The sequence below is a fragment of the Prorops nasuta genome, unplaced genomic scaffold, assembly GCF_024137725.1.
Source record: "Prorops nasuta isolate Cenicafe-Biocafe unplaced genomic scaffold, Cenicafe_Pnas_1.2 PNAS00002, whole genome shotgun sequence".
NCBI lineage: Eukaryota > Metazoa > Arthropoda > Insecta > Hymenoptera > Bethylidae > Prorops > Prorops nasuta.
In genome coordinates this window covers 11,212,591-11,227,057 of record NW_027116799.1, presented here as the reverse complement: position 1 = coordinate 11,227,057, position 14,467 = coordinate 11,212,591, and the positions used below count along the sequence as shown (strand labels likewise).

Genomic DNA, 14,467 nt, shown 5'->3' with positions numbered 1-14,467 from the left:
CCACTGAATAAGCACATAGTAAATACAGAATAGTACTATTTTATTTAGATTCATTTTGGCGTTATCAATATTATTTTCTTCATCTTAGCAATGCAGTTATTTAAATTCAATTGTAACTGACTTTAGAAACCTCTTTAGGAAGAGATTATATTGAATGGTATTATGAAATTTAATTGCTCTCGATGTAATAGAAAATTCAACATGAGAAATTTCATAGGAATACAATGTAGTGTTCAATCAATTTATGCATAATTAGTTTTATGTGATAATTTACATGCTAAATTTGCTCCCAATATTTTGTAATGTGGTAGTCGCACAAGATCTATACAGTTAATTCTCCTGTAGTAAAGTAGCTAAACACATCATTTGCAGTAGGATTTAATTCAATTAAAGTCGAGCCTATTTTTAAAGTCGTTTTTAAATTTAAAATAGGAATGGAGCAAGCAGTAGAAATTAGGGAGCAGCTGGCCAATTATAAGGAAGCATCAACGAGCGATCAAGTGAAAGCAGATTGTTTCATTGCGGATATTGCACTTGAATCCTTTCAAGATTTCATTAAGAAGAGACAGGCATACAGGGAATCACATTTACAAATGAGTAGAAGTCATAACTCATCCAGCCAGCCAGTCCTACAACAGATTCAAGTACCACAGTTCTTCGTGAATAATATCCCAGTGCGCAGACTTTTTTTACTCGATATTTTATATCGAGTAAATAAGGTGGCTTTATTTGAATGCCTTTCGAAACAAGGTTGCACGGATTTTGACTTAATTAGCGTGAAAGCAACAAAAACAGGCTCTGTAGCGGTTGTTGAGTGTAAAACCTTTGCCTCGTCGTGCACAATACAAATTAAAGCCTGCCAAAAAGAGCTCACATTTACTGATTCTAAAGGCAGAAAGTCAATTATTAGAGTTAGACCCGACCAATTTATAAATCAAAGTACATTGCAACCCATTCGGTTCTCCAAACTTGTTTTCAATGATCTTCCTAATCATTTAGCTCGTTTTCTGAACAATAGTGAACCAGTTTTCATCTTGTGCAAGTATTTGAGTTCAAATGATTTTTTTGACTTTTATTCTGCGTGTCACGAAGACTCTAGACTCATTCATTCAGAAATTCCCTTCGATACGAGTTGCGACGGATATAAATGCGCTAATGCCTTGAATATTTTGTTGTCGGATGCTAGCAAATTCAAATTTCGGAGTATAACTTTTAAACAGGGTTGTGGCAGAATCGAGGCACCATTTGTTAACAAATTCTTATTAGCGTGTGCTAGGCGTGCATTGAATTTAGTTCCTAAATTGAAAATGAAGCGTATAGATGTATCAGGTATATTATTGTCAGCCCGAACAATCGAGATACTCTCCGAGTCATTTGAAACTCACAAGCTTGTTCTCAGTCGCACACCAGGTGGCTGTGATGAAAAACTTAAGATGAAAAACTTAGTGTCCCTAACTTTACGAGACAATGATCAATTATCTCTCAGATTTTTGAAAAATGACTGCTTCACACATTTAGTTTCTTTAAAAATAATTGGCTGTAACGAGGTACCTATACATAAATTATGTGATTTCGTTTCATCAAATCAAAGCTTGAAAAAGCTTGTTTTTATAGATAGTCAGAGTAAAATCGGACATACAGTTCAAGTTAGTGAGGCTGCAATGTCAGGCAAAAATGTCCTTCAAATCTTTAGATTCGGTTACTCGATTAACAAAGTTTTCCGCGTCTCTTTAATACCACATATCACCTGGAATAACTCAGATCAAATAACTGAAATTTCTTTGGATAATAATGATTTTTTTACAGAACATATATCACAAATATTGTTCAAATTATCTAACCTATGAATAATAAATTGTAACGTGGTGGAATCACGTTACAGAAATGTACACATTTTTTAGTTCTTCTCAGGTCTCCCCCTTAGTGCCTCCCGTCCCCTTGAGTATGCTGGTGAGTGAGTAAGTGAGTATAGATGAACCTTCCGTGTGATGGTAATGTAGTTACCCGCTTAGGGATATTGTAATTGCCATCCACGGAAGGAGAGTAAATGTTTTTAGGAAATGGTATGATTGAGGATTGAGCGAATGTTTCTAGGTTGTAGTTTATTTAGAATTACATATTATATTCCCAATGGTAAATTTTATTAGTAGCTTATAAGACCGATTCCCCTGCTCCAACAAGAGCTTGAAAACTGTTGTCCCTCTATCCTTTTTTGCCCATACCCGATCCACATAAGTCTATATCCCTCGCACCCATTGTCCCGTCCGCGTATGTTTACGCGTCGCTCTATCCTTCCCTTTATCGCGCTTCGCGCCGCGAGCGCCTAGCAGCGAGTCCCGTCCCCTCTCCTTACCGCGCTGACGCCTCGCACGCCTACCTGCGTTCTCCCCTACCCGCGCCACTACCGACCCATCGTCGCCGACCCCGCACCGCATCGCCCCGCTGCCGAACCACGAAGCCATAGTGTCGTCTGCTGCTAAGGACGATCACGCAGGATTCTCGCGCAGGAGCTAGCCAGCCGGCTATCATGCCCCGTATATGGGTGATTAGCCGGAACGGCGAGAAATATGGATCGCGGATCCATACATAATTAATGATTGGTCCCTGGATCCCGATCAGAACCATGACACCCCGGAATGAGGGGAATAATTGGGAGAACGAAGGAATATCCGTCAAATTGGACTACACCTTGTTCTACTCTTGGAGCATCAGTACGTGGTTTAGAACAGAGAGCTGGGTCGTCGCCGCGAATATTGAAATTCGGCGTATTTCAATATTGCGGGCCCCAGCCTTCGATTTAGCAAAGTTTTCTGTGGAGTTCTCGTGGCGGACGTCGGGGGATCGTTGGACATCGCCGTCGGAGCCACGGAGGATTTTCCCTGCCCTATTTTCTTCTCCCTTTTGCTTTTCCCCTGCCGCCTTCTAGTCTGTTGCTTTCCCTAAGTTTTCCCCAGTTTTCCTTTTAGTTTAGTGGTTAATGAAATCATTGTGCGCGTATAATAAGTGTGCCAGGACATCGCGGGAGGCCTCTCCCCCCGAGATTTTATAGTGGGAAATAAAGATTGTGTCCCCGGATTCTTTTTGTGTAATTTTTGGTATTTTCTAACCCGGAATCCTTTCCGCGCGTTACAAAATATTGCAGGGCTAAACTTTGCACGCGTAGTAGGCTTCTCATTAGACTTAAGTAATTTTAAAGCATTATCTGTTTTGAAAATTAGTTACTTTCCTACTATTAATATTTTATTGCATAGTCTATCATTGACTGATGTCAAATCGATCACAATTATTAATATGCTAGTCAAAAAGAAAACTAAACCTATAGATTCACGTGCTGTTTGTAACCTTTTCGCAACCAGAGATGAATTGTCAGTAAGTCTCACTAAATGCAAAATCTTTATAGATAAAAGAATGCAAGCATCCATGAAATTCAGTGTCAAACAGTTGAATAATTATACAGTTATCTTTTATAAAGGTTGCCAGGTGTAGATGTAAGTCGCTTTTTAAGAATATTTGTTCTTCTTCGCAATTTGGTTGATTTAACTTTGATAATTAATAGATAAATTATATAAGAGTTCAATGGCCACCTGTGATACTTTTCAAAGTTTCAAATTTTTCTGATAATGCTGTAATATTCTGCTAAAACCCAGATGATTTATAACTTTTTTTCTGTATGAATCATACATAAATAATAATGTGCATACTGCAACTTATAAACACACTGTTTATTTCTGTTTAATAAATTTATATAACGGAATCATGAAAAAACTGGTGAATATGAGAAAATAACTATCAACTATCTGCTCTTATAGTTTAGCTGTTCTCTTCTCATTAGAAGAATTTATAACATATATTCTTCCCGTTCCAAATACTAAGATTGCCTGTTTGTCATAGTTTCATTTGTGCAATTGCTATGTCTGCTGAGATAAACTTTGTTGCTTTCCTTCGAAAGGTAAATTATTTCTATAAATAATCACTAGTAGTCTTACAAAAATTGTTATATATCTCAAATATTCTTTTCGCACCAGAAACAGAATTGTTGAAATTTCCAGTAAAATTTTAAAATGCTCTAATTGATATTTATTAGCAAATAATAATCATCAATTGTATCTTTTTTTCCAAAAAGAGGAATAAGAGATACGCTTTGCAAAAAAGACAATTTCCTTAGCAATAGATATAAACAGTCTAACACTGTAGAAATTGTTTATCGTAGAGCATTAAAGGGGAAAAGTATGAATTCATCGTTTAGCATTTTTTGTCCATTTCATTACTTTTCCTAGCTGTTCTATCTTTCACCCAAAAAGTATAATTTGGGTCATTATTTCTCGGTCTGTTCTGATAAAGGTAGTGAGATGGGTAAAAAATCTTGTCAGAAAAGTTAAAACAAGAATCCACTAATACCGAATCAATAAACGGTATTAACGGAAAAGTAATAGTCCAATTGGTGGAATATTTATCGTAACTGGATCTGCGGTCGGTTACGCGGTTCGTGGAAACAAAGCTTAATTGCCATAGATACAGCGAAACTTACACAAGATTTTAACAATAAGATGAAAATTGACCAATCGTAATAAAGAATTACGACAGTGGCTTTACTGTAATTAATCCATTTTATCTAAATGCTCCAGTTCGCTTAAGTTTTTTGTATTCTGTGGCTCAATTTTTATTTCTAAGGGATTATTCTAAGCACTTTGGATACAACGTCGTTAGTTCCATACACACTCAACAGAGGGCAACAATAGCAATTTAGTAGCTGCGACATCATAAGTTTCCTGCGTCCTCTTTCTTCTCGGACTTCAACCAGGACGAATGTAGCAGTAGCTAAAATGGTGGAATATTTAATATGGAATAACTGCGCAATTAATCATACCCTTCACGTAAGCTACCGTATTTAAAAACGACCTAATACTTTTTATTAGACATTATCTTATGCGCAACGTTGAAATGTTATGTAATTGATAGTAACCTCCTTTCTATTGAAACTCGAATAAGATGCTTGGCATTTACCATTTCCCAGGACGGAGATCCACGTATCTGGTAATGCAGGCCTCATAGTCGAAAATAGTCTAAGGATGCAACGTGCATGGTTTTTTGTTCCTCAGGACGGAGATCCACGCGAATAAAAATCATGTCGTTGTCCTATTTGGTTACATTTGTGCACGATTTTCAACATTAATTGCAAACACCATACATTTTAACTTTAGCATGCTGCATCCAACCTCCGTATACCAGGTAAATGATCTTTACATATCAACGAAATTTGAAATATTTAAAGAAATTCTTATTTCACCTATATCTTTTTCTCTGTACATTATCTCTCTATTTTTTTATTACTACATCATTAATCGAATGAAATAAGTGGGCTACTCATATCAAAGACTATATATATAACTGAAACACTAGAAAGATTTAAAGTGCGAGCAAGATTAAAGATGTAATTACAAGATATAAGCTGTCTTTCAATATTCTAAGCACTAATTAAATAATTATTAAACAATATATTAATTTCATAGTAACTTCTATATATTTAAATTGTTAATAAATTTGCGTCGACTTGCTGGTAATGTAATAAGGATTTAGTTTTGTTTAACTAGATTATACTCTTAGAAAGTTATCGGAGCATCTGAATGTTTCAAATTGACTGTTTATGTAATAATCTTAGGCAACCTTTGCCTATTCTTTTTGCATTTATTTTCTTTTGAAACCAAAGTTCTTTATAACTTATGAATTTCATATACCTGTTTTATTTAAGTAACATTAATGGATACTTAACAAATTATTAATAAATTGATTTGTATAGAAAATATATTACTGCTCTGCTTGCTCATGTTATATAAATTTTATTCCGAAATTAAATGAATACAACAAACCACTAAATTTCTAGCTAACCAAAAAACTTGAACAAGCATAACTTAAATATATGAAATTACATCATCTTCATATAAGATATATGGCACTAAAAGATATTATTCTATTAGCTATTAAAGGTTAAAATAGAGGTCATACAAATGAATAGAAAGTAAAATGATTTGATTTTCTTTAAAAGGTAAATAATTTCTGTAAATGATAAGAAATGGTATTATGAAAATTATTATAGATCTCAAATTTTCTTTTCACGACAGATACAGAATGGTTGGTACTTCCAGCAAAGTTGAATAATTATATCAATCACATTTATTAACAAATAATATTTATGTATTGTATATACTTTATCCAAAGAAGACGAATAATATATACGTTTTGCAAAAAAAAGGCAATCTCCTTCGTAATATAGGTAAACGGCATAGCATGGAGAAATAATAATACGTAGCAGACCATTAAAGGTGAAGAATTTGAAGTCGTGTCTGATTTCATTACTTTTTGTAGCTATTACGTTTGTTATACGAAGAAAAAATTGTGATGTCATTTCTCGGTCTGTTCTGATAAAATAGTAGTTAAAGAGGTAAAAGTTTGTGGCAGAAAAGTTGAAGCATGAATAAATACATTTTCTTTAGAAATGGATACAAAATGTAAATATTCCTGTTATCAAAGAGGACGATGTTATAAGTTGCATTCGATATTATAAATTAATAATTTTTTCGTGAAAATAGACTATGCCACAAATTCAGTAACCTGAGTTATTATCACATGATCCCAGCAGATGTAAAATTGCTAGGCTGATTCTCGATAGCTGTTAGAAAATATAATGTTAACGTGACAAATTTTATTTCTATATATAAGTTTCTACTATGCAATGTTTGTTTTTTTAGAATGCACGAGGTTGCTCGTTTTAACCATAAAACAAATCAATTCGTTACATGGTCGGTAGCAACTCATACAGGATCTTTATTAAAAAAAGTTGGAAATCATCTATATATAGAGCTGATGAAGAAATATTGCAACATGGGTGGTGAGAATGTTACGAAGCTTTTAAAATTGTTAGACCAAGATTATAGTACGCCTATTAACAAGACTGTTACGCAGAATAAGCGATGACAGTAGGTTGATTTACCATCCATAAATGATATTGCAAAACTATATAATTTTATAGAGAAAGAACAGAATATTTTAGTTACTAATTTGAAAGAGTCATTTACAATAAAATCTTGGACAGAGCTGTTAAAAGTAACATTAGTCTCGATACTAATTTTTAATAGAAGGCGGACTGGTGAAACTGAAAAAATTCTAATTGAAGATTATAAGTGCGTAAAAAGTGTAAGCCGTGAGACAAACCCAGAAGTATACGACTCTATGACGCCATTAGAAAAACAAGTATATTATTTATTAAATCAATACTTTCCATTTACTAGTTACAAACATATTTTTTGTAAATTTTCAGGCTGTGGAAAAATTTGTCACGTTTGATATTCGTGGAAAATTGGGACGTAATGTACCTGTCTTATTGAGTAAAAAAATACGTTTTTGTATAGATCTATTATTAGACTACAGATCACGCGCAAAAGTGAAAGAATCAAACTCCTATTTATTTGGTATATATGGTACGGACAAACATCGTCATGCGTTTCTTCGAGGGTGTAGGTTGCTGAGGGAATATTCCGAGAAGTGTGGTGCTAGTAAACCCTTGACTTTCAGAGGCACTAAATTAAGAAAACATTTAGCTACGTTATGCATCAGGTTTAACTTGAGTGAAAACGAAGTGGCATCTTTAGCTACTTTCATGGGACATGATAAAGCGATTCATCGATCACATTATCGCCAATCGGTACCAGAAATTGATATTCCTCGATTTGCACGTTTATTAAATGTTGCAATCTATAATGATGCTGAAGATGAAGAAAATGTGGTACCTACATCTAAAACGAGGAACATCTCTCGAAATTCTAATGATTTGGAAAGCGAGAACGATAGTGATGCATTAGATACACCAAAAATTCCAGCTGCAGAAAAAAAAGAAAGCGTAGTAGTAAGTTTTTTTTTGTTATTAAATATCGACAATGCAGAAATTAATTATTATGCAGAGAGGATTCTTATAGTCTGGACTTTAAAAAAAAACTCAGAAATCGAGCGTTTTTAACAAAAATATTTCATACAGATGCGTTAGTATTAAAAAATTCGATTCACTGACGTCAACAATTGAGCCTCGAATTACACCACAAACGTGAACGCAAGGTCGCCATTACCTCCTTCTAAAATGTAATACTATACTTTCTTTTATTTATTCTTATAGCTTATTTCCAGCACTTTCTAAAACATTATATGAATTCATCATTTCATGTAGTTATTCACTAAATATTTCGAATTGAGATTGTATGTATTATGAGTTTACCTAAAGTAGTTAGCGATATCGCCTTGCATTCTCCGTTCAACCGTTTGCCTATATGCAATTTCAACTCAAAATATCTATTGAACTACTACAGGAAATAATGCATTTTTATCGTATTTTAGAAAGCTCTGAAAACAAGCTACATAAATATCCCAAAGAAAGTATGCAATCCCATTTAAAAAAACAATGGTGGCCTATAATTCACTTTTGTTATCTATTTCAAGGTCAAGCTATCGTTATCTGTAAACAGATCTTTTAAATGATATAACTTTTGTATGAAACATTTTTTTTATATGCTTCTTTATTGAGTTATTGAAGGGGTTTTGACTTTTAGGAAATGTTGCATATGCCTATATATGTTTAAATCTTTTTGTAGCATCACCATATGGACAAACTAAACGGAAACGCTGGACAGATACCGAGAAGAAAATAGTACGGGAAGCTTTTCATAAAGAAATCTCCGAATCTCGTTTACCAACATTAAGAAAAATACTGGACTTACAAGATAAAATGCCTCAATTGAAAAGTAGATCCTCACTTCAGATTAAAACATGGCTACATAACTTAATTTCTGGGAAAATTAAGAAGCCATAATCAATGAATATTTTGCTGCTTACATCTTTAGCAAATTGCTAAAATTATGCTAAATTTTTTTCGGGTTTTATTTATGTTATTTAAATTTAATAGGTTTATATGAGTCCTCTTCATTTCTTCAACAGAATACTATGTTGTTTTCTATGATACTATGATGTACACATCTTATTTTGAGAAACTTAATTCAATGTTGTTCCAAAAGACCAAACAACGATGTTGTGACTCAGTTTTCTTTGCAAAAATTGCATATTTCGAAATGTTTATAGTTTTTTTATTTGAAGAATGAAAGGAAAATAGACTAAAGAATAGAAATTATGAAGAAGTATTTTATTGGTAGTAAATATTCTATACTTTTTCAATAATTCAGTTGTTCGATAGTATTATAAACTAAAATTACATTTGTTTTCTTTTGTTCATTTTGTATGAAATCTCTATTTCTCAAAGGAATTGTTAGTAATGTATTCATAAATATTTCTATTTGCTTTGATGGATGCAAGTTATATTGAAAGTTTATAATTTACCTAAGGTAAAAATATATATCTGTCTATTTATAATTAGTTGAACAGAATGGGACGGGAACCTAAATATATGTTTTCTAAACTATAATTTTCATACCTACCTTTTTAAAATAATAAAAAACTTTTATAGATACTTTTTCCATCCCTTTGCAGCTATATGATTTTCTATATGTTTAGGTATTCTCATTAATATTTCGAATTCGGTTTAGCTAATGAAGAAAATTAAAAGAGAAACTGAATACAGATATATAAGATTAACAAGAAGGACCGATATTAAAAATTTTGTGTAATTATATTTAGTTGTTTGTAACATGATTTCAAAACATATTCTTTCAACGTACTATTATAATTAATATGCGGTGCTGGGAACTGTTGTGGTTGTGTAAAATGGACCAAGCAATTCCTTATACAATTATAAATAAATTTAATTTGTTTTAGTTACCATCACCTACATTAAGATTTCAGATGCTCAAATACTTTTAGTCTCTTACTGGCTTGATACAGAGTACCTATGTTGGTTGTAGTCAGCTGCTTTAGCAGTTTTTGACAATATTCAACTTATTAATTCTCTTTAAAACATTTACCGTTAATTCTTAAGATTTTGTGTTATAGTTTACTCAATCATATTAATATCATATAATTGGATGACTGCTTTATTGTTTTGACGTTAGCTGCTTCTTTCATTTTAAGAGGTAGAATATTCAGTAAATAATGATAACAGTCTGAGTTTGTAATGTTCCTCTTTGTTGTCATGCATCTTTAGATGTACAGAATCTCCAATAGTTTAGAAATTGATATCTATAATTAAAAGTAAACTACAAAGGATTTTATGTTATGTTATTCTATTACGTATAATAAGTAAATAATACTTATATGAATAGTGCAGTTTTATCCCAATAACCTCTATACCTTAACAAAATAATAACTGAAAATAGAGAGACCCGAAGAATTGATGGGAAAGAAATAAATACAAAATAACATCATATACTTAAACATTTATTTTTAACTATATTTATGAATAGCTGTCATGGCGGCCACAGTTCTATTATCCCCTCCGATTTATTTTAGCTCTCTTACAGGAAAAGAGATGCCTTATACTCGCTCCAGGTTTTGTTTTTCTTCTATTCATAAACGCGCGCATTCAGAAACAAAGCTTTTCATTTACTCACTATATACGCTCCCTTTAGTATTTTTAACTTGCATGCATCCAATAGTTTTCTATGATCGATGCGGTTATTGTCATGCTGTGTTGGTAACTGCTGCTATTCAAATAGATTTTACGTCTTTTTTTATTTCCATTGTTGGAGCGTTTCTAATAAATACTTACTGCTTCAGCTAATCGAGTTACATGAAATAATTAGTGCTATCACATTTAGTGAACTAATCAATTTTATCAATTAACTAAAATTGCAAAAATTCATATGTCTGCAATAAAGCGTCGTAGAGAGGCGTGCGACCTTTCGTTTTACTCGGCTTGAGCTCTACTATTCGATTTTTCATAAAAAAATTGGGTGATTTTTTATCCTGAAATCGGATGGCGCTAGTCGGGACGATTCCAACGAGACTAGGCACACATCGATCGGCTGTTTAAAAGCAGAGTAACCCATTTTTCAATCTGGACATTGTTTAACTAATTAAAGCTGCAAAAATTCATATGTCTGCAATAAAGCGTCATAGAGAGGCATGCGACGTCTCGTTTTACTCGGCTTGAGCTCTACTATTCGATTTTGCATACAAAAATTGGGTGATTTTTTATCCTGAAATCGGATGGCGTTAGTCGGCACGATTCCAACGAGACTAGACACACATCGATCGGCTGCTTAGGAACAGAATAATCCATTTTGCCGTCGGAGCATTGTTTAACTAACTAAAGCTGCAAAAATTCATATGTCTGCAATAAAGCGTCGTACTATTGCTCAATAATCTTGCGACATGCGAGGGGCAGTGGGAATAAGAGAGGCAAGGGGTTATCTAGGGAATTCTAGTGGACACCGTCAAATTTGAAATCGGCTATCCCTTTGACGTCAAAAGAGCTGTCAAAACCTAAATTAACCTGTATTTTGAAGAAATACAGAAGAATAAATATTTTTAAAAAACAAATAAGAGGAAAAAAAAGGATTTTAATAAACATATGAACAAAAAATGTCAGATGAGTATTAGTTAATAGGAAATGTTGAAGTAATTGTAAATTATTAAGAGAATATATTTTGTGGTTTTTTTATTTCTGTTACAGGTTAAATGCTGTTTCTGATGAGCTTAAATTACAGAAAAGAAATATATATTGACCAATAAATAAAAAAGGACTAATTTATAAAGCATTGTTTGAAAGTTGATTGGGCGATATCCGCAAGGAGGTCTAGGAAGGAAGGCTCTAGGGTGACAAAAACAACGCCCAGGAAATCTGGTAAAAATTAGTTTATTTGATTGCAAAAAAAATACAAAAGAATGAAAAGTGCTCCAAAGGAGGCTGAGCCGCAAATTGATAATCCACCCAAAGTTACAACTACGAAATCCCAACCCTGTGGTCCCCAGGTCCCCGGACAGGATTCCCCGTACCTGAGACTCCCAGGCAACGAAGATAGAGAGAAAGGAAGACGATTTCTTGGAGCCCAAGAAATCGACGATGGAGCAGAAATGCGTACTAAGAGACTTAGTGGCGTCGCAGGAAGGGAGGAATGGCTAAGCTGCTGCGAAGAATGACAGAAAAGACAGAGTCTAGAGTCTAGACCGTTTAAATTGAGCCGCAAATGTTCCAGAACTCTTGGGTATTAATATGTACAAGAGACCCAAATAGTAACAGCGAGAGAGAGCTCTACGCTGTGGGCCACCTATCGGCCTTGATTGGAGGTAGGAGCAAGAGAGACAGAGTGTGAGCAGGAGCGAGACGGCCTGAGAGCCCCAGACCGCTCCCACCTACACTCCGATCTCTAACAAGCATTTCTATGTGGACCAGTCATTTCAATAATTGTGATGTAATATTTAAATAGTGAATTGTGTAAGTGTTTGGTGTATATACACAAAGAAATTGTATTATAAATTAATAATTATATATAATAATGTTTTGATTCCTATTACACAATAAATTAAAGCTATATAGTTCAATTAAAATATTCTTTTTCTTTACACCTTATCCAAATTCTGTACATACATAGTAATTACTTATTCTCGTAGAATCAATCTTTTAAACTAATTAAATTGCAACTATTTGAAATATGCAAGTCATAACTATTTGCTTCAATGATATTTATTATTCAATGTAAGACAAATTGCATAGAGCCTCTGCAAATTTCTTATTGATCCGTCACATCCTTCCACATAATACCTTTTATGATATTTATATGCCTCCTTTGCACTATTTTCTTTTAATCTATAACATATAACAATAATTTTATTATTATTTTTAAATACACACAGATAAGATGATTATGCTGATTTGTAATTAATTTTATAAATATTGGGATGATTGTTAAATCATTGTCTTATTAAATTTGGAAAATGAGCACTTGAATGATACTATTTAAATTGGGCCTCTCTTCTGTGAGATATGTTCTCATAATACTTGGATAGATAAAGCTCCTTAAAAGTTATGTGTATAATACTGAGTTCATCTTATTTTTTAGCTACAAGTAGTTTTCCAGTAACGTGTTTGAATATACATTTTGAATATAGAGTACTCTTATTTCCTTACTTTTATTATAATGTTGTCAGGATTAATAGAAAGAAAAGTCAATCATCTGAAAATGATAGGATATACACATGGCGACTGGATAAAATAAGGTTTTAGGTCAGACAAGTCTCACGAACAAATAGGAATAATAAAATAAGTATTGTATATTGGGAATGGATATCCAAATATGTGGTTCGAAAATTATTTGAAGCTGAAAACAAGATTAACTCAGCAGTATACATGAATGTACTGGAGGACAATATCCTGTCAAATGTAAAAAAAAGATATCATGTAGATAAACTGCCAAACATTATATTTAAGTATAATAAGTCAAGTGTCTATTCTTCAAATTTAATAGAGCAATAGTTTACCTATCTTCCTAACATTGATAGAATCAATTAGACAGCAGAATAAGCATACTTGAGCGTATTTGAAAATATCTAAAGAAGTATTGGTATATGTTGAAAACTAGAAGAAGAAGGAACAAACAAGGCAAATAAATGTCACACAAGATGTGGAAGGATGTGACGGATCAGTAAGAAACTTGCAGAGGCTCTATGCAATTTGTCTTACATTGAATAATAAATATCTTTGAAGCAAATAGTTATGACTTGCACATTTCAAATAGTTGCAATTTAATTAGTTTAAAAGATTGATTCTACGAGAATAAGTAATTACTATGTATGTACAGAATTTGGATAAGGTGTAAAGAAAAAGAATATTTTAATTGAACTATATAGCTTTAATTTATTGTGTAATAGGAATCAAAACATTATTATATATAATTATTAATTTATAATAAAATTTCTTTGTGTATATACACCAAACGCTTACACAATTCACTATTTAAATATTACATCACAATTATTGAAATGACTGGTCCACATAGAAATGCTTAATAAATTAGTCCTTTTTTATTTATTGGTCAATATATATCCCACAAAAAACAGACTTCGCCTGTAAAAAAAGGCGGCAAGTACATAAACCATTTAGCATAAATAATATAGTAAAATTATCCAATTAAAAAAAGTAGTGAAATCCAAATATTAGGCAAGTGTATTTTTTCACCTTAGGAAAAGTTAAATTTTTGAAAAAAAAGGAACAACAAAGTTACTTGCCGGGCCCGTAATGTCCATGCACAGTGGGAAATTGAATCGTGTGTGAGATTCAGCTATAGCGTAGTACAGCAAATTTCATGTTAAAATACAGAGTGAAGTTAGCCGAACCATAGACGATTCAATTTCTCACTGTGGATGGACATTACGGGCCCGGCAGGTAACTTTGTTGTTCCTTTTTTTTTCAAAAATTTAACTTTTCCTAAGGTGAAAAAATACACTTGCCTAATATTTGGATTTCACTACTTTTTTTAATTGGATAATTTTACTAAATTATTTATGCTAAATGGTTTATGTACTTGCCGCCTTTTTT

The 14,467-nt window shown here is 32.8% G+C and overlaps 1 protein-coding gene across 1 annotated transcript; it reads left to right on the top strand.

Moving 5' to 3' along the window:
* The first annotated feature begins 434 nt into the window (after positions 1-434).
* Positions 435-1,847, top strand: LOC136781077 (uncharacterized). Its single transcript, XM_066739780.1, has one exon. The coding sequence runs from the start codon at positions 435-437 to the stop codon at positions 1,845-1,847; it is 1,413 nt and encodes a 470-aa protein (XP_066595877.1).
* Positions 1,848-14,467: the final 12,620 nt, after the last annotated feature.

What these genes read in the sequence shown, in the direction of transcription:
- LOC136781077 (XM_066739780.1), top strand. Translation starts at nt 435, where the DNA reads ATGGAGCAAGCAGTAGAAATTAGGGAGCAGCTGGCCAATTATAAGGAA.